Here is a 26,746-nt window from a genome sequence, read left to right as displayed (position 1 = left end):
CCTGAATCCTGCTCAACTTATATTTGGAAACCTAAAGGGCTAACAAGATTACATTAGCGTTTGTTTAATACTCGCTATTTAATGTGTGTGTCAGTGACACGGCTGTGAAATCTCAAGTAACTGAGATAGATACAAGTTGGTAATAGGTTTCACACTTGAATTGAATCTGGACAAACAGGGCAGATCTCTCATGCTGATGAAATTGCTCACGGAACATTTGAGATCCTGGTTCTGCCACACAGATTTCTGCCCTACGGCAGGACTTGCGCACATGAGAAATTTGTTCTGCTTTGACTATGCTGCTAAGCACTGTTTTTCAACCTGGAGTATGCGTACCCCTAGGGGTCCATGAGCTCTCAACAGGGGGTAGGGAAGAAAAATCCTGTAATGGCAGACAGCACATTTTATTTGGTAAAAGTTGGTAATCTAATCATAGGTATATTATGACCATACCTCAGATGAGCGTATGCAGTAGACAACATTATTTGGAAAAAGGGGTATGTTATTTGAAGCAGAGGAGGGTGAGGGCAAGAGCCGCCTTCACCTCGTTTAATGTAACAAAATTAGAGGAACCATTAGAAAAGAGATAGAGAATAAAACAGAAAATATCCAATGCCACTATATAAATCCACCTTGAATACTGCATACAGTTCTGGTCGCCCCCTCTCAAAAAAGATATTTTAGGATGGGAAAAGGTACAGAAAAGGGCAATAAAAATAGTTAGTGGCATGGAACAGCTTGCATAGGAGGAGAGATTATAAAGACTGGGACTGTTCCTCTTAGAAAAGAGGTGACTAAGGAGTGACGTGACAGAAGTTTATAAAATCATGAGTGGTGTGCAGAAAGTGAAGGAGGAAGTGTTATTTACCCCTTTACATAACACAAGACTCAGGGGTCACCTGAGGAAATTTATAGGCAGCAGGTTTAAAACAAACATAAGGAAGAACTTGTTCACACAAAACACAGTCAACCTGTGGAACTTGTTGCCAGGGGATATTTTGAGGCCAAAAGTATCACTGCATTTAAAATATAGCTTAGAGAAGTTCACGAAGGATTGGTCCATCAATGGCTATTAGCCAGTACGGCCTGGGATGCAACCCCATGCTCTGGGTGTCCCTAAACCTCTAACTGCCAGAAGCTGGTCCTGGATGAGAGGGGTTGGGACTCGAAAAATCACCCTGTACTGTCCACTGCCTCTGAAGTGTCTGGCACTGGCCTCTGTGTGAATCAAGATACTGAGCTAGATGGACCAACAGGTTGATCTAGTATGTCCATTCTTATGTTCTTATAAATAAGAACGAGGAAAGGATTCTGTGCAACACCGAGTGAGTTTCAAATACATGTTACTTCCCTTTTTTATGTAACTGGCAATGTGAAAAGGGGCTTTTGCCTCTTGAGAGCCTCCTAGTGGCTACATGTGGTACCACCTGTCTTTTCTCATTCCTGGCACCTCGGCAGGCTGCCAGACAACCTTGGCAGGTCTTCTATGGCTTGGCACTCACAGAAGGGTTGAATCACAGAAACCCCCTTGGGGCTGCCACCTGAAGTGCCAAGACTATTTCTTCCCCTGCTTTCCCTGCCAGCTTAGGACTTGAGATGCTTCAATAAGCCATCAGAGCACATGGTCAGAGATATTTTTTTCACTGTGTAAACAATCTTATCAAGGTCACCCTTGTTCAGTCGCAAGCCTATCCTCCTCACTAGTGTCTATGTACATAGCTGGGAAGGACGGTTCCCTCCACCGCAGGAATCCCTGGGTAAAATGCTATGGCCTGTGTTATACAGGAGATCAGAGCAAATGATCCAACACCCCTTCTGGCCTTAATATAGATTAATCCAGTGTCTGAGTGCCTCAGTTTACCCATCAGTAAAACGGACAAACCGCAGATCTGTAACTTGATCAGGGTCCACCATGCACCAATGGACCTTAATTTTATAGTGGGTCAAAACCAAAACCCCTGTTCCAAACACCCCCCAAACCCAGGAATGTATGCTTAAGCCTCACCATGGGTGTGAGGGTTAATTAATGTTTTAGTGTGTGTCTACACTGACATGTAAGCCCAGGGTTCGAACTCAGGCTCAAGCCTAACCCTCCTTCCATCTATACACAAATCTTGCTCAGAGCTCAGTCTCAAGATATGAGCATCCCATGGGGGTGGAGGTCCAGAGCCTAAGTCAAGATGGGACTCAGGTTTCAGGCCATATTGCTTTGCAGTGTAGAAACAGCCCTACTGGATTTGTACTCTGGGAGTTCCCCAGAAGTATCCCTTGGGCTGACTTTCTCTGTCCTCTGGGCAGTCAAGCTTGGTGGACGGTCAATTTTTCCCACAGTGCACCATGAACAAAGGGCTAGAATGGCCACATTCTGGGAAGGCACTAGGAAGTCTGGGCTATGAGTGGCTGGACTCAAGCCTGAATAAATCAGTGTAGACAGTGGAGCCCCAGTTTGGGACACAGGGTTCCACAATTCCTAACCTAGGGTTACAAATGAGTGTGGACGCTCAAACCCTGGGTTAACAAATCAATGGTGGTAACTTGAAAGTCATACGATATGTCTTCAGTACTCCATATATTGAGTATGAATTCATGAAGTCTCCTCAGCAGGATCTCACCTCCATATTCCAATATTTCTGCAGGAATGCCATCAGATCCGGGAGCCCTGCAGTTGTACATGGCAAGATTGAAGTGCTGACTTCATCAAGGGATGGGGCTGTGTCCTTGTTGTCATTATATGTTGGATGATCTACTACTCTTATTAGTGCCTTGTCTGTAATGTTAGACAGCGTGTTCAAAACATCACTGAAATGCTGTTGCCACCTCCGAAATATTTCTCCTTTGTCAGTGATCAGTGTTAGGCCATCCACGCTCTTCAGGGGCACTGTAAGGGTATGCGTCAGACCATACACGTCTTTAAAATCAGCAGAGAAATCTTTGGTCTCCTGGTGGTTGGCGTAGCCTTGGACTTCATCTGCCATAGTGTTCCACCATTCTCATCAAACCAATCTTGATGGTGGATCAAGCTGCTGTAATGTTATTACAGAGCTCCACTTCATCTTGTAAGCATGTTATGTTGAGCCTTCTGATTGGTTTAGATGATGACTTGCAATACAATGGTTGAATGACTAATAACAGATTAGTGAGATCATGTGATGGTCTTTCCAGAAGTCTGCCCTTCCATGTTTGCAGTGGTTTGTACATCCTGTAGATCTTGCCACTGGAGAATGATGTAGTGGATAAGAAGTCATTGTTTGGATCTTGGGTGCACCCATGATATTTTCTTTCTGGTAGGCGGGAAAAGGTAAACATGAATTCTAATTGACACTTGATGCACTCACAAAGTAGCAGTCTTCCATTGCTATTCTTTTTCCCAGGCACATGCTGTCCAATGGCAAGCCAGCAGATATTATTGCCAATCCTTGCATTAAAGTATCCCTAGGATAATCAGTTTATCTGATGCCGATGTAGGCACGATGAGTTTGTCCAAGTCACCAGAGAACTTTTCTTTCTCGTTTACAGCATTCATCATAGTAGGAGCGTAAGTGCTGATGGTGGTAACATTCCTCTTACGTTTCAATGGCAACTACAAAACCATTGGATGATCACTTATGCCTTTAGGTAGACTTTTAAGCTTGCAAGCAATGGAGTTGCTAATGGCAAAGCCAACATCCAGTTGTCCTGGCTCTGAGGCTGGGCAACCTCCCCAGAAGAATGTGTATCCTGCACCCATCTCTGCCAATTGACCTTCGTTCACTGAGCAAGGCAATGTCAACCCTATGCCTGGCCAGTTCTCTTGCAACGAGAGCTGTGCCTCTCTTAGGTTGGCTGGTGGAAGGGTTGTTGCATAAAGCGTTAACATTCCATGAAGCTAATGTAAGGCCAAGCGGCCCTGACCAGCCACACCTGCAAAACCTGCACAGACTGGAGGCAGTGCTGATAACCTCACAGTTTCTATTGAAACAAGAACAGGATGCAAGGAACTGCTAAATATTTCATCGCTCTATTCCGCCCTGGTGCAAACAGGGTGTGTACCCCAAATTTGGCTCTGTATGTTTGTAGAATTTCAGGATACTTCCCTGGGGCTTTAATGCAAGAGGTCAGAGTAGTTGATCTGGTAAAACACACTCATTGGGAATGTGACTGATTTGCTTCTAGAGTCTGTAAGCTCACACTGAATCCACAAATCGTACAGATTTCCCAAACAATCATACCCTGACAATCAGCATAGTCCCTTGTTGGGGTGGCAGTGTTGTCTAGTGGCTAGGACACTACATTGAGAGACTTGGGTTCTACTCCCAGTTCTGCTACTGACTAACACTGCATGACCTTGGGCAAGTCATTTCCCCTCTGTTTCTCGCCTCATCCTTTGTCCGTCTTGTCTATTTCGAGTCATCGGGACAGGGACTGTCTCTCTCACCATGTGTCTCTACAGTGCTTAGCAGAATAGGGGTCAAATCTCTGGTTTTCCAGGCATTAGAGGGATGCGGACATTGCATAAGGCCACAGCAAGAGACACAATTGGCCACGGGATGAGAGGCAGGGATCTGAGAGCGTGAATCTGGATACATTTATATTTGGAAGCCTAATGTGCTAATACGATGGCATGAAGATATTTTTAATGCTCACTATTTAATGTATGCATCATTGACACAGCTGTAAAATCTCAAGATAATTTAGATACAAACAAGTTAATAAAAGGGGTTACACTTGAATTTAATTTTTACAAACATTGATTAAAATGCTTGTTGGGTTATTGGGATGCCTGATCTGCCACACACAAATTTGGTCTACGGTGTACAGTCGAAATTTGTGCCGCTTTGACTATGCCACTACAGGTAAAGTGGGACAACTCCCTTCCCTTGTGTGGATGCAGCTATATGAGTATCAATGTGCTCTTTATCAGTATTGCCATTTCTGTATGGGATGGTGTAACGGTGTTGGGACTCACCACCACAACACCTCCTCCTGGTGATTCCAGGAATTAGCTCAGTCCAGTGGAGCGCTCCCTCCTGGTGGTGTCCCGTCAGTCATCTCACCTTCAATTAGCGTTGCTCCCAACATGCAATGTCCTCTTTGAGCCACTGCCCTCCGGCAGTGCCCCTTAGACCATCCTCACAGTCCTTCCAGAGGGTGTGGGGGGGTCAATCAGCTGCCTCTCTGTGCCCCGGCCAACATGGGCAACTGCAGCCCCAAAGTCACACCCCTCTTGGCAGGGTGTTGGAGCAGCCCTAGATGGCCACTCCTATCGGCCGGGTGTAAGGGAAGGGGGGACCTGGGCCCGCCCACTACTCTGGATCCCAACCCAAGGACCCTCTATTGGAAGCCATCCTGGCCTCCTTCTCTCCCTCCATCTGTCTGTCCACCTCCCTGGGCCGCTTCCCCTTCGGCCCCTCGCACCAGCTAGGTCCTTCCCCTCAGGGCCTGCAGCCTGGCAGACACCAGGCTGGAGTTCCCTACTGCTCCCCCAGGCCTGGAGACAGAACTTCCCCTACCGAAGGCCTGGGACAGACTGCCTCTCCTCTCATTGAGCAGCCTTTATATAGAGCCTATGCTAGCCCTCATTGGCTGCCTCTAATATTGGCCCTGATTGGCTCCCAATAAGTCCTTCTCTGATTGGCTGCCCATCTGTGCAGGTGCACTGACCTGCTGCAGCCCACACTCTCAGGGAGTGGGCCAGCTGCCACACTACAGATGGGAATAACTATATGGGTATAAGACACTTTAATAATGGTGTCAGTGAATCCACATTAGGGCTTTTACTGGTATAACACCAGCAATGAAAAATCACACCCCTCGCCGACATGGTTATACCTGTAGAACTTTTCAGTGTAGACCAGGATTTGCACTCTCCTTAATTTAGTTAGATGAAGGGCTGAATCAGGCCGTCCCATGGCAACAGATTAGCCTTTGCATTGCCCTGAATGGAAGGCAGGGGAAGATTAAAGAGAGAGGCAACTTTTGTGCAACGAACCTGCCATTGACTTATGTTCTATCTAGAAACATGTGGAATGTCCAGTGCTCAAACAGCCCACCTGGGTCCCAATTTCTGACTGGGGCTTCTAAGCACTCATGTAAATAAACAATAATTGTCATTACCGCTATGTAGGGCTGCTTCCTATTAAACATATCATCGCCCTGGGGCGCAGTGTGGAGGCACACTACTCCAGCAGGAATTGCAGAGCACTCCCTTCCCTTGGTGGACTTACTGCAGTACCCTTTCTGGGGTAAACCAGTACAACTCCCTACCTTCTCGTCTCGCTCCCTCAGAGGAAGTGATCCCTACACAGGCACTGGAAATCTGGCAGGCCCGTGTACAGAGCATACAAGGGGACAGGAAAAGGAAGTCTCCTTACTCTCTCCCATCCATCCTTCACCCTTTGTGTCAGAATCTAGCCCCTCTGCAAATCTCCCAGAGCTGGGACACTGTCCTCTCTCTCTCTCTTCTGTACAACGCTAAGCCCATGATAACTATTACAATGATCAATAAAAATACACAGCTGCATCTCCATGGCCCTTCCCCTTGCAAATAACTTTTTAGTTAATCACAAAGAAGAGTTAGAAAGGATACATCTGCAGAGATGAAACACAGCCTTTGTTTTCACTAAAACCGACTGGGAAAATTTTGACAGGAATTGTTGCTTTGGACAGTATTTTGTTTTGGGTAAGTCATTTCCCCTCTGTTTCTCGCCTCGTCCTTTGTCCGTCTTGTCTATTTAGACTCATCGCGACAGGGTCTGTCTCTCACCATGTGTTTATACAGTGCTTGGCAAAAGGGGCTCCAATCTCTGTTTGGTTCTCCAGGCATTAGAGCAGGGGTCCCCAATGCAGTGCCCACGGGAGCCATGGCACCTACAGGGGCATCTTAATGCACCCGCGTCCTGGCCCCCGGGAGAGCACCCGTCGAAATGCCACAGCGGCATTTTGGCGGGGACGCATCTCGATGACGACGCTTGTCGCCGACAAATGATGTCATCAAGAGGCGTCGCTCCCAAATTTTGGCAGCAGCGCCTCTCGATGATGCCAGTTGCCGTCGACAAGTGATGTCATCAAGAGGCGCCGCTCCCGAATTTCAGCGGGGACGCCTCTCGATGACGTCACTTGTCGACGGCAAGCGACGTCATCGAGAGGCGTCGCTGCTGAAATGCCGCTGAAATTCGGCGGCATTTTGGCGGGTGCTCCACCGCCGCAGTGGTCCTTCGGCTGGCGCCCGCCAGCCAAAAAGGTTGGGGACCACTGCATTAGAGGGATGTGGACAGGGCTGGCTCTAGGCACCAGCATTCCAAGCATGTGCTTGGGGCAGCACTTTTCAAGGGGCGGCACTCAAGGGGCTTTAGTTGTGTGTTTCCCCTCCCCCCCTTCAGCGGCAGCACTCCATTTGTTGTTGTTGTTGTTTTTGCTTTGGTGGCGGCACTCTGCCCTCCCCCCCTTTTTTATTTTACTTTTTTTTGCTTGGGGCAGGAAGAAACCTGGAGCCGTCCCTGGATGTGGACCTTGCATAAGGCCACAGCAAGAGACACAATCGGCCATGGGATGAGAGGCAGGGATCTGAGAGCATGAATCCGGATACATTTATATTGGGAAGCCTAATGTGCTAATACGATGGCATGAAGATATTTTTTAATGCTATTTAATTTATGCATCATTGACACAGCTGTGAAATCTCAAGATAATTTAGATACAAACAAGTTGATAAAAGGGGTCACACTTGAATTTAATCCTTACAAACATTGATTAATTTGCTTGCTGGGTCGTTGGGATGCCTGATCAGCCACACACAATTTTGCTCTACCGTGTACAGTCGAAAGTTGTGCCGCTTTGACTATGCCACTAAAGGTAAAGTGGGACAACTCCCCTCCCTTGTGTGGATGCAGCTATATGGGTATAAGTGTACTGTGTACCAGTATAGCTGTTTCTGTATGGGACGGGAATAACTATATGGGTATAAGACACTTTAATAATGATGTCAGTGAATGCACATTAGGGCTTTTACTGGTATAACACCAGCAGTGAAAAATCACATGCCTCGCCGACATGGTTATACCTGTAGAACTTTTCAGTGTAGACCAGGATTTGCACTCTCTTTAATTTAGTTAGCTGAAGGGCTGAATCAGGCCGTCCCATGGCACCAGATAAGCCTTTGCATTGCCCTGAATGGAAGGCAGGGGAAGATTAAAGAGAGAGGCAACTTTTGTGCAACGAACCTGCCATTGATTTATGTCCTATCTAGCAGACGTTTTGGAGCATGAGCTTTCGTGGGTGAATAGGTAAAGCCCTTGTTAAACTATTACGATGATCAATCAAAATACACAGCTGCATCTCCATAGCCCTTCCCCCCCCAATAATTTTTTAGTTAATCACAATGAAGAGTTAGCAGGGATACATCTGCAGAAATAAAACACAGCCTTTGTTTTCACTAGAACCGACTGGGAAAATTTTGACAGGAATTGTTGCTTTGGACAGAATTTTGTTTAGAAAAAAAAATCTATCAGTGTTTTTTGACACCGATACAAGTTTAGATTTGTTGGTTTCAGAACGACTTTTCGTTTTGCCTTTTATATAAAAGTCAAAATCAGAGCAAAAAGTTTTGATAATCTTGGAAGAATTTAGATTAAACTCTGTCATGTATCACATTCCTGTCCCAGTGATCTAAGTGTCACTGAACTTTCTTCAGGTTCAGGTGAATCCCATTCTTGGAGCGTAGGACAGCCTGAGGTATTTTGATGGGGGGTTTGGCTGGATCAGGGGAGAGTTCAAAGCGTAGCAGAGTCATCACAAGAGCCACCTTAATTTCGTTCATGGCAAACCTCTGCCCGATGCAGCTCCTGAGCAGAGAGAAGTGACAAATATTTCATCTCTAAAGTTACCAAAGACACTTAATATAGTAAACAGAGCACAAGAGGCAGCCACTGGAAATACTGCTGGTATTTCTAACAGTATCCCTTATGCTGATGCATTTCAAGAACGAGTATGAGCTGATGCTGTGTTGGGCACCACTGAAATGCAGGAAATGATAGTGCTGTCCTTAGAAACTGGGTGTTGATTTGAGAGCAAGCAGGATGGTGGGTTTCCTCTTGCTGGATTTTCTCCATTTGGATGGGGTGACATGGTAGCACTAACCCCTTTGTTTCATAGATTCGAAGGCCAGAAAGGACTATTGCAATCATCTAATCTGACCCCTTATCTAACACAAGTCAGAGAACTTCCTCAAAACAATTCCCGGAGCAGAACTTTTAGAAAGCAGCAAAGAGTCTTGTGGCACCTTATAGACTAACAGACTTTTTGGAGCATAAACATCCGACGAAGTGGGTATTCACCCACGAAAGCTCATGCTCCAAAATCTCTGTTAGTCTATAAGGTGCCACAAGACTCTTTGCTGCTTTTATAGATCCAGACTAACACCGCTACCCCTCTGATACTTAACTTTTAGAAAAACATCTAATCTTGACTGAAAAATTGAGAATCCACTACGATCCTTAGTAAATTGGTCTAATGGCCACTTACTCTCACTATTAAAAATGTATGACTTATTTCCAGTCTGGATTTGTTGAGCTTCAACTTCCAGCCATTGGAGCATGTTATAATTTTCTTTGCTAGATTAAAATGCCCATTATTAAATATTTGTTACCGATGGTAGGTATTTAAAAACTGTGATCAAATCACCCTTTAATTTTCTCTTTATTAAGCTAAATACATTGAGTTCCTTGAGTCTATCACTATAAGGCAGGTTTTCTAATACTTTAATCATTCTTGTAGCTCTTCTCTGGACTCCCTCCAATTTAAAAAAAAAACTTCCTTCTTGACTGGTGGGCACCAGAACTGGACACGGTATTGCAGTGGTGATTGCGCCAGTGCCACAGAGAGAGGCCAAATAACTTCTCTACACCTACTCAAGATTCCCCGGTTTATGCCTCCCTTTTACGGCTCCAGCATCACACTGGGAGCTCATGTTCAGCTGATTATCCACCCGGGCCCTAAATCTTTTTCAGAGTTATAGCTTCCCAGAATGGAGTCCACAGCTCTGTAAGTATGGCCTACATTCTCTGTTCCCAGATACAGACATTTACATTGAGCCATATTAAAACTATATTATTTGCTTGCACCCTGATTAGTAAGCGATCTAGATAAATCTGAATCAAGTAGGAGCATTATATTGCAATATTTTCTTACCTGTTTGGTCCTTAGTAGTAATATCTGAGCACCTTGCAATCATTAATGGAATTTATCCTCACAATATGTGTATTTTACAGACCGGTACCAGAGGAGACTGACTTGCCCAAGGTTCCACAGCACATCAGTGGGTAAATCAGGCATAGATCCCAAGTCTCCAGACTTACAGACCAGTGCCCCTGTCCACTAGACCACCCCATGTCCTAATAACTAATATTCTTATGCAATAGAGCCTACAATGTGCTAGACACTTGGCAAGATAGACAACAAAGGACAGTCCCTTCCCCCAAAGAGTTGACAAACAAACAAGCAGACAGAGGCCAGGGCAGGAAAATAACAAAATAATTTTCTATACCAATCAAAAAGGTTCCCTACAGGCAGCACAGCAAAAAGTGGGACATAACACTGAAGAGAAGCAGGGGCCTTGCCGATGAGTTCAAGGTCAAATCATGTATAGGACACCACATTGAAGATGGTATGGAGGTATTGTTCTGACATGCTGTGGATTTAAACAGACATAAACCTGAGGTGGATCCAGGTCCAAGAGTTTCCTAAGTTAGGGGATGTTTGGATTTGGAGTTTTGCTTCAGTCCCAATGTTCCTTTTTAAGCACACACTGTTGAATACCTTGAGAGCACATGTAAAACAAGAGCACTCTGATATGGCACATGGCAAAGACAAAAGGTGAAATTCTGTTCCCCTTGAAGTCAATGGCAAAACTCCCACTGACTTCATGGGAACCGGAATGTCACCCCGAGGTCGGAGTGATTCATCAGTGTCCAGGGAAGATGATTTTATTTAACTAAAGCGACGTATAGAATTAAATATACTCCACCTGGGTCCAGCTGCAAACGGCAGAAAAGCATAGGAATGGCGTCCAGCTGAGTTCTCTGGTGAGAATCTCAAAGGGTCGAAGACCTGCAAAGAATAGTAAAGACACATAGTTATGAAACTATTGCTTAGTTTGGCAACCGAGCTTAGCTAGTAAGGGCCAGATTCCACTCTCAGTTACCCTTGCACAAGCCCACTAAAGGCAAGTAAACGGCCTTATCTTAATAACATAGGGCAATGTGTACCAATGGTTTGGGTAGGGAAAAGGGACACAATTTCCATCATAATCTCTCTCCATAGCTAACACCTTGTATTTGTACATGGCTTGCAGCTTACAGCAGAGAAATGGCCTCATGCAGAAGATCCTTGAGACACCTACAAACTTCCCAAAATGAAGATGGTGGGTCTGACCCAAACAAACATGGGAGGAGTCAGGGCAATGAAAGGTATTGCGTCAGCTTTAGGATTTGACCCAATGCATGGGTGAACCTGGTTCTCTCTCCACCCTTAATTAAAAATTCACATAGAAACAAAATTTAGTTTTGTCTGGACCTCCCGTTATCCAAAGGTCTTCACATATCCCCTACAATCTATGGTTCAGTGGAGTCCTCATACAGCATGAACATTGTGTTATCTACATACTTCTAGTGAAAATGGTCATCTACCCAAGGAAAGGGCCTCCTTGCTGCTTCCTGTGCACATAGGAACTTCTCATTGATCCGACATATAGCTATCCCATAGCCAAAAATATCTTATCAGTCTCAAGTAAAAAAAGAAGTACCTCTGGATCGTGCCAGACTGTGGGGTTTCTGTGAAGACCATAAATATTCAGTGAAACTAGGGAACCTGTTAAGAATCACAGAAATAAATCATCATAAGACAGGAAAAACGTGTTCTAGACCATAGTTTCTGTCCATCTACACAAGTGGAGTCCTGTAAAACTAGATTAGTAACAAATCCCCCTTTGAAGTCCTGTTTTCTTCTACCACCCATGTGTTTATTGAGTAACAGAGTTCCATCAGGGGACCACCTCATTCTTTACTGACTAATAAAACAAAAATTGGCCAAAAATGTCAAAGAATTTACACAGAAGGTGAAAAAAGTCACTTCAGGTAAGGGTCAGGAGAAGGGGAAATGTTGAGGTGGGGTGGGGGGAAATCCCAAAGATGTTAGAGATGAAAGAGTCCTGGTGGACGTGCTCCATGTCCTTATGAAGGCAAAGTTTTTCCTTGTGGTTTATTCTCCTGCTCTTTGTCTTATCTGCTTTCAAATGAATCCAGTGTTGGGGTCTCCAAATTTTACCTTTGAAGATTGTGGAACAACTTATACATCACCCCACTAGGAATTGACTCTTGGTATCTATTTGTGTAGCTTCAGTGTTGAGGAGCCCCAACCGTGGCCCAGAACCCCATTGTGCTAGGTGCTGTACAAACACAGAACAAAAAGACAGTCCCTGCCCTATTGAACTTACAGTCTAAGTATAAGACAAGAGACAACAGATGGAATCAGACAGACTGATGGGGGAGTTCACAGAAGTAACATTCATCACCATGACAGGCAGCTATTTCAGCACATCAACAGCCTAGTTGTGAATTTTTTATAGGGTTTATGGCAAAGGGAGAATTTTAATGATGGTTCCTCCCAAGTGTGAGGGGCAGCATGGCAGAAAGCATGAAGATGCTTGTTGGAAAATTTAACAAGTGGGCAATGGAGGCTGATATTATGGGCTGGCTGGAGGTGGGAGTTGACCTTTTGATACTGACCGAGGGATGATAGGTAGGGGTGAGGAATGTGATGGGTCATGAAGGGCCTACCAAGTGAAGACAATTAACTTATGTTTGATACAGTAGAGAAGAGGGAGCCAGTGGAGGGATGCAAAGAGGGATGACAAGGTCAAAGTGACCTTGGTCAAAGGCTGGGAAAATAACCTTTGGAGCAGCATTTTGAATGCACATCAGTGGGGCAAGATTGCATTGTTCAAGGCTAGATAAAAGGATGTTGTCATGACATGCGAGATAATGAGAGCAGGGCTACAGTTTTAGCTGTGTGGCTGTGTAGGCAAGACCACTTTTTAGAGCCATTATGCAGAAACAATCTGCAAGACTTAGACATAGACCTGTCTCTAGGTTCTCACATCCAGGCTGAGTCAAAGATGAAGCCCAAGTTACAGGCCTCAGTGATGGGTAACAGGGTGGTGAAGAAAGGAGGTAGCAAAGGTGGTTTTGGAGGGAAGAATAAGAGCTCTGTTTTGTCTATGTTGAGCTTGAGCTGATGGCTAGACATCCACAAGGAGATGTCAGAGACAGGCTGAGATTTTTGTTTGGACAGCAGGAGACGGGTCTGGAGTAGAGAGGTAGATCTGTGAATTGTCCACATGGAGATGGTAGTTGAATTTGCGTTTGTGGATGTTCTTGATATTTAGCCTAAATCAAGTATCACACTATTACTCCTAATAATAGTCCCTGTGTCTCCCTAAACAATTTCCCTTCCCCCTTTCATTCTCTGTATATAAAATGCTTTTGGAATGAGTGGTGATATACAAGTGAGAGACATGAGCATCACTGCCTTTGCTGTACAGGCACACAGGAGCCTAATTAGCATTTAAAGAGGAGATTGACTAAGCAGACCTTTTGGTAAGGTACGCCCATCAACAAATGTTACAGGTGCACTGAGTTCTCGTGCTACGACAGGTACCGGAGGGTAAAGACGAAGTGTCTCTTTGATGCACATGGTGGTGTAGGTCATCTTCCCAATGTCATCCCTGAAAGGAACCAGAGGCAGAGATTGGGGACAACTGACAATGGCCAAAAAGATATTGTTCATATTTTCTACAGAGATTCACCCAAAGGCAGAGCTGTGACCTGGAAAACAGAAAACTGAAAGGTGAACTTTATAACCAGTAAGTCAAGCAGATTGCAAGCAGATGGGAGTTCTCAGTGTGAGAGCCATGGAGGAGGGAGAGCGGTGGGGAGGTACTGCTTATGCAAGCCAAGTAGAGGAGGGAGAGTTCTCCCTCTGGTTTTATAAGAGAAGGGGGAGCTGTACTCTGCCCAGCTCCCTTAGTTTAAAAGGAGCTGAAAGGGGAAGGGTGATTAGAATGGACACACTTAGGCAACCTTCTCTACCTCTCCATCTATAATATATGGAGTTAATAGGGCTTAAGACAAGAAGGGATCATTAGATCATCTAGTCTGACCTCCTATACATCACAGACCATTAAATTTCACCCAGATCCCTCTGAACTGAGCTCAGTTGTGCCCAATAGCTTATGTTTGACTAAAGCATATCTTCCAAAAACATGCCCGACCTTGATATGAAGACATCAAGTGATAGAGACTCCACCACTTCCTCTCATTCTTTGTTCTAATGGTCAATCACCCTCACTTTAAAAAATGTGTCCATTTTCTAATTGCAGGATGTCTGGCTTCAGCTTCTAGCCACTGGCTCTTGTTAAGTCTTTCCCCAGTAGATTACAGAGCTCTTTAGTACCTGGTATTTTCTCCCCATGAGAGACACTGTAATCAAGTCACCTTTCAACCTTTTTTTTGATAAACTACACAGATTGGGGGGGGAGGGGATCGATCTAAGTTAGGCAACTTCAGCTACGTGAATAATGTAGCTGAAGTTGACTAACTTAGATCGACTTACCATGGTATCTTCACCGGGGTGAGCCAACTGCTGCCGCTCCCCCATCGACTCTGCCTGCGCCTCTCACCAAGCGGGAATACAGGAGTCAACGGGGGAGTGCTCGGGGGTCGAGACGTGATAAATCAACCCCTGTTGGACCGCTTGCTGCCTGTCGATCCAGGGGGTAGTGTAGACATACCCTAAGTCTCTCATTGTAAGGCAGATTCACCAGCCCTTGAAGAATTTTGGTGTTTCTTTTTAGCACCCTTTCCAACTTTTCAACAACCTTTTTAAAACATGGACACCAGAACTGGATGCAGTATTCCAGAATCTGTCTCACCAATGTTCTGTGAGGAGATGGAACAGATGTCTCATGTCAACCTGCAAGTGCCATTCTGTTTTTGAATGCTATTTTTACTGTAAATTGCCATGTGCCCTCTGGTTTGTACTGTGGCCTCCATCTTGAGCTGGGCCACCCAGGAGGTGTTGGGAGAAATCCTTACATCTAGCACAGGGGCTAAAAATAGGAAACCATCAAGAATCATCAACCTTGATGGTCCTCCATTCAAGTGGGTTCACCCCAGAACAAAAGGCTGCCTGCAGTCCAGGAGAACTAGCTTTCCCAATTGGGAACTGGGGGTCAGGTGGAGAGACAACTGGGGTTAATAAACTGATCACCTGATAGGGGTTTCAAAGTTATTTGGGAGGTCACTTGAAAGGAAAATTAAGTTCTCACCATTGAACAGTATCTCTGTCTCCCAGAATCTCTTTGATCTCTTCCCTGCATCTCTGCTGGTGCTCTGGGTGCAGGGCCATGCAGTACAAGAGCCAGGAGATCCCACTAGCCGTGGAATCGTGACCTTCAAACATAAACGTGTCCACCTCGGCACGTAGGTCTTCATCGGATAATCCAGCTCCATTTTCATCCTAACAACACATGGCTTCTATCAGGGTTTCATGGGTTTTCCCAGGAAAGAGACATGAGGCTTCCTGCTGCTCAGAGCTTAAGTGATAAACATGTTAGAAAGGAAACTCTGGAGCATTGATCCCAGTGGGTCAGACCTTCCGTTTAGGTTGAGGAGAAACGTAAGGAACCCTGCATGTGAAATGAACTCCTGTGATGCAGACAGGTACAACTGCAGTCCTTGCTGTCCCTAGAATGCAGATACTGCTTCCTGCTGGCTCACTCTGGAGGAGAAGAAACCTCCTGGAGGGATGGTGAGTAGTAAGGAGGAAGCTGGGACATACTTGTCCCCTCCCCCTTCACTAGCCCATGGAAAGGGCGTGATGCACCAAGGGAAACACATTGCATCCCTTATAAGGGATATAGAAGTGGACTTACTAGTACCCTCATGCACAGTGCAGCAGCAGGCGGAAATTTCTCTCTCCTCCTAGAGCTTCCGCAGCCTAACACAAAGCTGAGCTTAAATCAGGGGTGGGCAAACTATGGCCCGTGGGCCACACCCGGCCTGTGGGACCGTCCTGCCTAGCTCCCAAGCTCCTGGCCCGGGAGGCTCACCCACAGCCCCTCCTCTGCTGTCGCCCCTCCCCCACAGCATGAGCTCGCTCGCTTTGCCGGCGGCACAATGCTCTGGTCAGCTGCGCTGTGAGTTCCTAGGGCAGCGGAGCTGCAGAGCCCGGCCTGACCCAGTGCTCTGTGATGCATGGTGGTGGCGGCAGCGTGGCCTGGCTCCAGCTGGGCGGCATGGCTGTAGCGCCGCCAGCCACCGGTGCTCCAGGGAGCGCGGTAAGGGGCAGGGAGCGGGGGTGAGGGTTGGATAGAGGGCAGGGGAGTTCGGGGGGTGGTCAGGGGCGGGGGTGTGGATGGTGGTCAGGGGGGAACCAGGGAGTTGAATAGGGGCATGGGTCCTGGTGGGCAGTCAGGAAGGAGGGGAGGTTGGCTGGGGTGGTGGGGAGCAGTTGGGGAGGGTCAGGGGGCAGTCAGGGGACAGGGAGACGGGGTGGTTGGCTGGGGCAGGAATCCCAGGTGTGTGTGTCAGGAATGTGTGTGTGTCAGAAGGGAGAGATAGCTCAGTGGTTTGAGCATTGGCCTGCTAAACCCAGGGTTATGAGCCCAATCCTTGAGGGAGCCACTTAGGGATCTGGGGCAAAATCAGTACTTGGTCCTACTAGTGAAGGCAGGGGGCTGGACTCAATGACCTTTTAGGGTCCTTTCCAGTTCTACAAGATAGATATATCTAGGGAGGGGTTGGATGGGGCAGCAGGGGCACTCAGGGGACATTGAGTAGGGGTGTGTGGATGAGGAAGGGGTCCCAGAGGGGCCATCAGTAAGCAGGGGGGGTTGGATGGGGCAGGAGTCCTGGGGAGACAGATAGGTGGTGTTGGCCGCACCATGATCCCCTCTCATAACCAGCCCTCCATACAATTTACAAAACCTGATGCGGCCCACAGGCCAAAAAGTTTGCCCCAACCCTGGCTTAAATGATATGCACAGTCCTGCATAATTACATTGCCACCCAATCATTGCGGAGTTAAAATGATCATTTCTATAAAACAATCACTCTTTCGATCTACAGGAGTCTGCTTATGTCTTGCCAGTAACTATACTTTATATAAATGGGACTAAGTGTGGTTTATAACCCGGACTGCACATGAACAAGGCTACAGCGTTTGTGTGGCTTTAACTATAGATACAAGACTCTGTATATTGCCAAGCTCTGCAGCCACAGGGTTGGGGCAGAATCCATCCCTTGTGTCAAAACTATGCTTCTGAACATTGATGAAACTGGACAATCAATTTTAACCTTTTCCCTGAACAAAAAATATATTTTTGGAAGCTGCTGTCCACTATGCCCAGGCCTCTCTCAGTGCTGCTACTCGAAATGCTCACATACTTGGCTCTGATCAGTTCTTGCGACACTCACTTTAGCACTCAGAAGGATGTCCAGAAAGTCCAGGTGGCGCCTCCTCTGGAGCTTTTCAAGCTCTCGCTCATCTTTAAGGGACTCCTTTCTTTCTCTGATCACTTTATCTGCATCAGGAAAAAATTAAAGTAATTTTATCCCATTCGGAGCCATATGTGCACTGTGATTCTTCAGAACCCCAATAAATCCCAAAATACCCAGGAACCAGAATTCTTTGATTCTCATAATTTCTGAAATGAGACGGATCACTCTGCATGGCTTCTGGGGGGATGTAAAGAATCTGGGCCACAGCAGAGCTGCCTTAACTACCTACACCGATGGGCGCTTCTCCTGTTGGTGTAGGTACTCCTCCCATTGATATAGCTACTGCCTTTCAGGGAGGTGAAGACCTCCCGTTGACTTAGGGCTGTCTACATCACAAGTTAGGTCAGTATAACTACTTTGCTCAGGGGTGTGGATTTTCCACATCACTGAGTGACATAGTTCTACCAATATAAGTCTGTAGTGTAGACTAGGGGCTTATCATGGAGCCTGGCACAAATTCTTAATGAGAGGTGAGAAGAGGATAGTGGGAAATACCAGTATGGTGATGTGCTAATTTGCAGGCCTTGCGGAATTGATGCCCTTGAGAACTGAGCCAGTAAATGAGATGGTTGTGATGCAGGGGGGTCTGGATTCTCTGATACACCATCAAGCTGAGGTCCATGGCCGTTTGGATATATAAGTTGTCACTACAGAGAGAGAGTCAAGGGAGAGATGGATAAAGACAGGGCAGCGAGTTTGAGCGCATTGGGGAAGAGATTGCAAAGATTTCAGAATTGTTGATTTTAATGGCAAGTGTGTGGTTACCGCAAGACTGAGCTCAGCCAGCATGACAGCAATGTGAACAGGCGGTAATGTAGCAGACTGCCTCAGAGAATGGACTTTTCCTTCCAAAGCATTCAGGCCAGCCTGCAAAAGGCAAAGCAGTGTTCCCGGGGAATAACTTGAGTGTTTGCAGTTGAATGTCTTGAGCTTGCAGCACTTCTGCCTGGCCTTGCATCCCCAGTGTAAGCGTCTGATAAGCCACGTGCCCAGTCCTATGCGGTGCCAAGTGCCCCCAGCTCCCCTTTATTGCAATAGGACAGGCAGGCACTCCATGCCTTCCCAGTTCAGGCTTTTGGGTTGTGAGACTGCGGAACCAAAAGTCACTAGTCACATGAAAACTTAGGGCTGATCTCGATCCCATTGAATTCCATAGCAATCCCCGCACTAACTTCACCAGAGCAAAATCAGACCGGGGTGCTGGAACAATTTGTACAGTGGGGGTGCTGAGAGCCATTGAACCAAACTGTAAACCCTGCATATAATGGAAACCACTTCAAGCCAGTGCGTGCAGGAGCACCTCCAGAACCCCTAGTTCAAGCACCTCCAGATCAGACTCATTATGATTTTAGCTACTCTTAGATCTGAATAGCTGTATAATACGATTGACTGTATAGGAAGCAGCTTTCTTGGTTTGCCTTGAAACAATGCCCCTTGTCTCAGTTCAACAACAACAATCTCACTTTTGTTACCACCCCCACCAAACAACACTGAATTCTCATAAAGATCAGCTGGTGGCATCAATGTATTAGTAGCTTCTGCATTTAAAAGACACCAGCACATCTAGCTCCTGAGGCAGGCTGTAAGAGGTGGTGAAGTGGGTCCCAGCACCCCTGATCCCAATATTCCCCTATATTAGTGACATGAAGATCAATAGGCTAATGCATCCACTACTTCTATCACATCTGTTTAGTTCCCAGTTCGGACACAATTGCACCACACTGAATTTAAAGTCATTTAAGGCCAACAAGGACTTTTCATCAGGATTTGACACCAGCCTGTACTGACCTGTCAGTCTGGCAGTTGCTCTGGTAACTGAAAGCGGATTTCATGATGATGTCGAGAGTCATTAAGCTGACATGTTCAAAGAGCTCCACTGACTTATCCTGTGTGATCAGCTGTTCCCATTTATCCTATTGGAAAAGAGTAATGAGAAGGGAGACATTTTCTTGGCAGTACAGAATCCTGGTTACAGCCATTCACTTGGGTCTGGGCCACCTCCTGCATCTGGGGATGTTGGACCTGTGGGCAGGTGGCTGTGTTCTTTAACAGTCCAGCCAGTTACACTGACAGTCTTGAGATTAAACCCTGGGTTGCATGGGAGGCTGAGAGATGGCAGGCGCACCTTTAACAGGGCTCATTGTCTGCCAAGTCATCACAGGTCACTCTGTGGAGATGTGCAATGGGTTAGCATGGGCTCTCTTCTGCTCACTGTGCTACACTGTTGCAGCACTGGGAGCCGACCCAGCATGCACCAGGGAGAACATTCTCAATGTTTTTAAATCTTTCTAATCTACTAGGTAAAGGTTCTTAAATCAGGAAGGAGCACTAGGAGGTTTGAACTCATGACAGTGCCAACAGCCATTCCTACCAGCATCACATGGACAGAATCTGCCATCATGGTCACGTAAAGTTTCAAAATATCAAAGTGAAACCCCGGCGTCAACAGCCTCCGATGCTGGAACCACTTTGGCCCATTTAAGATCAACAATCCTTGCCCTGTGGAGGAGCACAGTGCGAAAGGGCTGGTTAGATCACTTCCTACTAAGCAATGGATCATTTCAGGTGCCATGATACAATCCATCATCATCAGAAACATGAGAATTTTTCTTTAGAACATAAGAACATCCATACTGGGTCAGACCACTGGTCCATCTAGCCCAGTGGTTCTCAACCAGGGGTACGCAGAGGTCTCATCAACTCATCTAGATATTTGCCTAGTTTTACAACAGGCTACATAAAAAGCACTAGTGAAGTCAGTACAAACTAAAATTTCATACAATGACTTGTTTATACTGCTTTATATACTATACACTGAAATGTAAGTACAATATTTATATTCCAAATGATTTATTTTATAATTATATGGTAAAAATGTGAAAGTCAGCAATTTCTCAGTAAGTGCTGTGACACTTGTATTTTTATGTCTGATTTTGTAAGCAAATAGTTTAGAAGTGAGGTGAAACTTGGGGATATGCAAGACAAGTCAGACTCCTGAAAGGGGTACAGCAGTCTGGCAAGGTTGAGAGCCACTAATCTTGCCCAGTACCCTGTCTTCCAACAGTGGTCAATGCCAGGTGCTTCAGAGGCTATGAACAGAACAGGGCAATTATGGAATGACAATGTCATCTGCTCCCGCCTTCTGGCAGTCAGAGGTGAGGGACACCAAGAACATGGGGTTGCATCCCTGAGCATCTTTGTTATTAGCCATTGATGGACCTATCCTCCATGAGCTTATCTATTTCTTTTTTGAACCCAGTTAGACTTTTAGCCTTCACAACTTATCCTGGCAATAAATTCCACAGGTTGGCATTGTATTGTGTGAAGAAGTACTTCTTTTGCTGAGTGACATCATTAAACACCCTTGATTTCACTTACAGCTTTTTGGAAAACCAATTTTTTCCCCTTGTGAGAAATTTCAAATAAAAAATCTTTGTTTGAAAATTTTTAATCAACAATTTTCAGTTTTCCTGTGGGAACCAAACCAAAATTCATTTTGAATCAACCTTTCTGTACTTAAATGCAAGCTTTCAATTTGTTTCGACTTAAAATGTCATTTTGTTTCAACTAAAACAACCAAAACAAAAATATTTTAAGACAAAACACAACATTTTTCCACTGAGAAATTTCCTGCTGAAAGCTGAACAGTTGTGTCAGAATTGATATTTTTCCACACACATTTCAGTTTCAACAAAGCCATATATTTTGAGGAGAAAACGTTATGTACCAAAACGTTTAACCAGGTCTAATTTCAATCCAGACAAGGAAATTCAAGGTTAAGGCTCAAAGATGATCTGATACTTGATGTTTTTCACATATTACCACATAATATCATGTGCAAAATATTGTATCTAATGTGCTCTCAGCTAAACCTCTGAAATATCTAGTTACAATGATGACATGAGTAAAGGGTTGGAGCTTAACCCCCATTTCTTAATCTGAACTCAGATTTCCCCGCTTTCCTGCATTTCAGTCACACCTTTCCAGTTACTGTCACAGTCGTTGTTGTGTTAGCCATTAAATGCTATCGCTCTGTATCTATATGGCACAGCAAATGGTGCAGCTTCCCTCATGAATATCACCAGCAATATTGTTACATGAGGTAAATGAGAATGAAATATGATAGTACAAACCAATCCAGGGAACCAGGAAACTGTATGTCACAAGAGACTTAGGGTCTGTAGAATTCAATAGAGAAGAGAAATATATTATTAGGGTAAAATGATACCGAAGGTGAATAAGGTGCTACTCATGGTGAGTAAGGCATCAAAATCTGGTCCTATGTTAGTCAAACAATTATTAGAATTACTTCTAAGCTTTAATCATGCTCTCGTTAGTAGAAAAATCTGTATTGGGAAGGACAATCTCCATACAGGAAAACTCTGACATTTTATATCAAGGTTCCATTAATAGATTCTAAAGGGTTAATAAATGTCGGACAGACATTGTAAGCGTGTAACAGAGAGGAGTAATAGGTGTTGTTATAGGGGGTTATAGCTACATCATAAAAAGGCACAATAGATGGCTCTAAGCAACCTACTGACCTCTTGGACTCCTCTATAGCAAATGACAAGCCATTTTCTAATACATCAATTCTTTCTAATCCTTGACTATTTATAAATGGAGCCTTAGTTAAAAAAGGTGACCACAATTCTCTCTATTTAGAGCATTCTCTTCTCCTTCATTCATCCATCTATCCAGATTCATTCCCATCACCATAGTATCAGAGCACTGGGGAAAGACCAAATTGGGTTGGTTATTCTTAAAACCCCTTCCAATAAATATCTCACCTCCCCTGATTCTCATAACTTGAGAGTTGCCCCTAAGTCAAGTCCCATCTGCACTAAAAAACCATGACTTGAGTGTGGTTGGTGCTTTCAGCTGAGTCAGCTTGGCCCATCGAGGAAGAGGCTACAGCTCTAGTGAACACAACCTGTCATTTTCCAGGTATGTGCAATGAGCCAACAACCTTTCTGGAGTGTGGGCAATACAGATTGAAATGGACATTAAGGGCTGCATTTTCAGACTGGTCTAAATAGGTCTACCTTTGTCCACCCACAGAGTTGCAGGCATAAATAATTGCAGGCCCTGTGTAGCTGGTGTAAATTGCGTTCAGTGCTTGGGCTTCAGCACTTATTAATTGCTCTTCAGATGGAGAACGATCATTTTCTGTGTGAGTATTGAAAACAGTTGATCAAAATGCTCACAAAATACACTGATTTCATTCTGTGCCACTTTCCATCTTAAAACAATGGATTTTTTTTAAATAGATGCTTTTCACTTCACCCTTAAGTAAAGAGGTGTTATATTTTTGGACTCAGCAGAGAAGGAGATAGACACAGTGGGAGCTGCTAGAAACACAGCTTTGTGCTGTGCTTGCTTTATTGTTCTAGCTGAAAAACTGAAACTAACAAGAAAGTGAGGCGTAGCACTGAGAAGCAGGGAGTACTTAAACATTTAGAGGGACAGGACATCACAAGACGCAGTATCTTTACCTCCTCTGCTGTAGACCGCCTTGGCATATTCAGGGTGGTTGATGCACAAGAATCCTAAGAAACTGCCAATCCACATGGGGTAACAGTGTGGGTATTGTTCTGCCCAGGACGCTGTATTGTCTAGTTCATCCTCTTGTTGAAGCTGTATTGTAAATTAAAGGTAGATGTAGTTCATGACAGATATTTAGCAGCGCTATCTGAATGGGGAACAGTCCGGGGAGTTGATTAATTAGATAAGACAATAGTTAATAGGCCAAGTATGCGTACATGTCTGCATTTTAGTAGTGCTATTGATTAGGCTTTTAACATCACTTGAAGTGCAGAGGTGCCCTGTTTGTTAGAAAGGCAGATTAAGGTGCGTGAATGTGGGTAAAGCCAGGGGGAACCATAAGAAGTAGCCCAGACAATTGTTATTTAAGCAATTCCTCTTTCAACCCAGTCCCATTCTCCCTGTTCTGCCTTCAGATACCCATCTGGACCCTGACCTCCACCTCCCATTATGTTTCCTCATCCCATCCCCACAGAACACCTGGCTGAGTCTGTCCTGGGCCTTTGAGCTTTCTGTCTGAGTTCTCCCATGTAGCACATCTAGAATGTAGCTCAAATGGGCATTCAGGGCCAGATCCTCAGCTGATGGAAACTGCAATAGCTCAACTGAATGCACTGGAGCGATGCCCATTTACACCAGCACCTGGGATTTAAGCACAGACCCAGCTGTGACTGACAACTTGTGTGAAGGTTGTCTAGGTTTTTGTCTTGTTGAAGCTGCATTGTTAAAGGGAGATGTAGTTCAAGAGAGATCTTTAGCAGCACACTCTGAATAGGGAAGAGTCTTGCTACAGTCAGGGGACTGGATTAGTCAGATGAGACAATAGCTAACAGGCCTAGGCAGGAATGCATATTTGTATTTTTGTAAAGTTGCCCTTGTACAAGCTTTTCAAGTCACTCCAAGTGCAAAGGTCTCCTAAGTCATTAGAAAGGCCTGTAGAGTTGGATGAATAAGGACAAGGTCATAGGGAACCATAAGAAGTAGCCCACACAGTTAAGTGTTGCTTAAGGAATCCTTCCTTCAACCGGTCCCCTCGCTCCCAAAAGGAGAACTCTGAATGCCAACAGTCCTGCTACTCTTCAATTGGATTCTAGGGGACAAGGAGCAGGAGGGCTTGGATGGGGCAGGGATTCTGAGGGGGGCAGTCAGGGGGGCGGAAAGTGGGAGGGGTCGGATAGAGGGTGGGGGCCAGGCTGTTTGGAGAGGCACAGCCTTCCCTACCCGGCCCTCCATTCAGTTTTGCAACCCCAATGTGGCCCTCGGGTCAAAAGTTAGCCCACCCCTGGTCTAATAGCTGAGGTTGGTCTATGATCAGTTTATACACACACACACACACACACACACACACACACACACACACACACACACACACACAGAGTACAGTCCCAATTGCTACCTTACTGGTTTCATACCCCCCGCACACCAAACTATGATCCCAAGACACACACACACACACGCGTGTGCTACAGTCCCAGTTCCTACTTTACCATTTGAAGGTGGCCATACAGCCAGTGGGTGGGAGGTCCTGGGAAACGTTTGAAGATTTTGAGTAGTTTCTGCTTCCTCCGGTACAGCTGGATTGCTTTCAGAACCACACAGGCAAGGCACACCACGGCCATCAGGTGAAACATCTGGGAGACAGCTCCATTCAGCCATGCTCCAGAAGGGTTCATTGCTGTCTCCAGTACAGATTTCATGCTGCTGCCCTCATTGGCAGGCACTGTATAAAAAAAATCCCCAACCCTGTCAGCTTCTGCTGCACTCTGTACTTACTGTGTGCCCAGGGTCAAGCTTAAGCTTGTGTCTCTGATTCACAGATGCAGCAGATTTACAAAATGGTAGAACCCAGGGAAGTGGAGCAGTATTGTCGGAGAAGTTAAGAGAGGCAGCAGGAGGCTGCTATTTGTAGGGTCCCTGGGTTGGGATCCGGAATAGTGGATGCGCCCGTTTCACTCGCACTTGCCACTAGGGAAGTGGCCGGACTATAGAGCTGAGAGATACTTCCCCTCTCCCCCCAGAAGAGGGACAACATGGTTGGTGGTCTGGACGGAGGGCCAAATCATGAAGAGGACTCTATGGTTCCTGAAATCAGGCATATCTGCAGACAGAGAAGGTGGCGGGAGAGGTATCACCAGCAGAGGGCTGAGAAAACTAATCCCTAAGATGGCCAGCAGGAGGTGCCGCTCTGGTGAGTGAATCCCCTCACAGTGCCCCAGAGCTGCTGAGAGCTCCAAATGACAGAAGTTTCATAGGGGAGGGAGCTGTCTGCTGGCATTTCTTGGTGAACCAGATGGGCCAGGCCTCATTTCCATTTCCCATATGTGGCAGTTTGGGGAACTGTGGTCAAAATTCAGTTAAATTTTAAATTTGGGGGTAATAAAACACTGTTATCCCCGTGGGTAACAAAAAAGCAGGAGAACTGCACCAACTATGCCTGCAATTATGGGTCACCCTAACCACCATTGCAGTTTGGCAAGGCTGGGTACTGGAGCCCCGACAATATGAGAGAAGGAGGAGGGGCTGCTACCTCTGGTAGCAAGTATTGTGCCCAGGTGCTATGTCACTGACCTGTCTCTGAAGAGTGGTGGAGAGGTAGCTTTCATGAAGAAGAGATGGTTTTGCAGACAGTGGCAGACACAGAGGTGTTATTGAGGCAGGTGAGCTGAGGAACTCTAATGAGGTCCCTGCTACCCAACAATGAGATCAGTGCAGCTGGGCGAGGTGGTATAGCTCCCGGACCAGATCTGGCAGCGCTTCTCATTGGGGCTGGAGATAGACCTGCCTGAATTCTGCCATCCCGTGACAACAAACTGTGAGTAACATTTTCTTTGTTTTGTACAATGGACTCAGTGCTTGTGAGGAGAAGAATTGCCTGTCGGGGCACCTCAAGGAGTATGTAGTTTTCCTAGGTTTCTGGGCAGGGGCATGAGTCAGTATTTGCTAAATTTTCAGAAGGAACCTTAGACATTTGAACCAGCTCTTTTTACTGCCTATAACCTCTGGTACAAGGGTCACACTGATTATTGTTGCTCGTTTTCAGGAATTATTGCAAGCTGGGTTAGGTCCTTCTTTATTTACATCCCTGAGTCCTTTCCCTGTTCTCATCCCCTTGTTTTAGCTTACCTTGTTCCTATCCGGGGATTAAACTGTTTGTTTTTATATGGACTGAGAATCAATGTACTAGTTCGGGGTAGGCACGGGTGCCGAAAGCGGCACTCAAGCTGATTTTCAGTGGCACTCACACGGCCCGGGTCCTGGCCACCAGTCCGGGGGGCTCTGCATTTTAATTTAATTTTAAATGAAGCTTCTTATATATTTTAAAAACCTTATTTACTTTACATACAACAATAGTTTAGTTGTATATTATAGACTTATAGAAAGAGACCTTCTAAAAACATTAAAATGTATTACTGGCACGCGAAAACTTAAATCAGAGTGAATAAATGAAGACACGGCACACCACCTTCTGAAAGGTTGCTGACCCCTGTACTAGTTAATTCATGTCCTAGCAGTCAAGGGGTTGTTAGTCCTTTGTATACCTGGCCACTAGGTGGAAGCACTAATTGTTGGGTGAGGGTGGACATCAGAGAGATCCTGAGGAGGGTGGAACA

At 45.6% G+C, this 26,746-nt stretch overlaps 1 protein-coding gene across 5 annotated transcripts in view; it reads right to left on the bottom strand.

Moving 5' to 3' along the window:
- Nucleotides 1-7,699: 7,699 nt before the first annotated feature.
- LOC123376104 (cytochrome P450 4B1-like) overlaps nucleotides 7,700-26,746 on the bottom strand; it is a 48,334-nt gene continuing 29,287 nt past the window's right edge. The window contains exons 2-13 of one of the 5 annotated variants that reach the window (XM_045027841.1): nucleotides 24,623-24,855; nucleotides 23,087-23,228; nucleotides 21,725-21,769; nucleotides 19,963-20,090; nucleotides 19,380-19,504; nucleotides 18,087-18,238; nucleotides 17,508-17,614; nucleotides 15,359-15,549; nucleotides 13,623-13,756; nucleotides 11,777-11,841; nucleotides 11,000-11,082; nucleotides 7,700-8,819 (exon numbers count right to left, since the gene is read on the bottom strand). In XM_045027841.1, the coding sequence (XP_044883776.1) occupies nucleotides 8,651-8,819; nucleotides 11,000-11,082; nucleotides 11,777-11,841; nucleotides 13,623-13,756; nucleotides 15,359-15,549; nucleotides 17,508-17,614; nucleotides 18,087-18,238; nucleotides 19,380-19,504; nucleotides 19,963-20,090; nucleotides 21,725-21,769; nucleotides 23,087-23,228; nucleotides 24,623-24,855 (1,574 nt within the window). In that variant the 3' untranslated portion in view covers nucleotides 7,700-8,650. Of the gene's footprint in view, nucleotides 8,820-10,999; nucleotides 11,083-11,776; nucleotides 11,842-13,622; nucleotides 13,757-15,358; nucleotides 15,550-17,507; nucleotides 17,615-18,086; nucleotides 18,239-19,379; nucleotides 19,505-19,962; nucleotides 20,091-21,724; nucleotides 21,770-23,086; nucleotides 23,229-23,615; nucleotides 23,650-24,622; nucleotides 24,856-26,746 lie in introns of those variants that run through there. The other 4 variants (XM_045027849.1, XM_045027842.1, XM_045027845.1 and 1 more) reach the window with 4 other exon arrangements.

Source organism: Mauremys mutica, chromosome 8 (genome assembly GCF_020497125.1).
Source record: "Mauremys mutica isolate MM-2020 ecotype Southern chromosome 8, ASM2049712v1, whole genome shotgun sequence".
Lineage (NCBI taxonomy): Eukaryota > Metazoa > Chordata > Testudines > Geoemydidae > Mauremys > Mauremys mutica.
The sequence above is the reverse complement of the archived record's forward strand: the minus strand, read 5'-3'. Positions and strand labels throughout refer to the sequence as shown.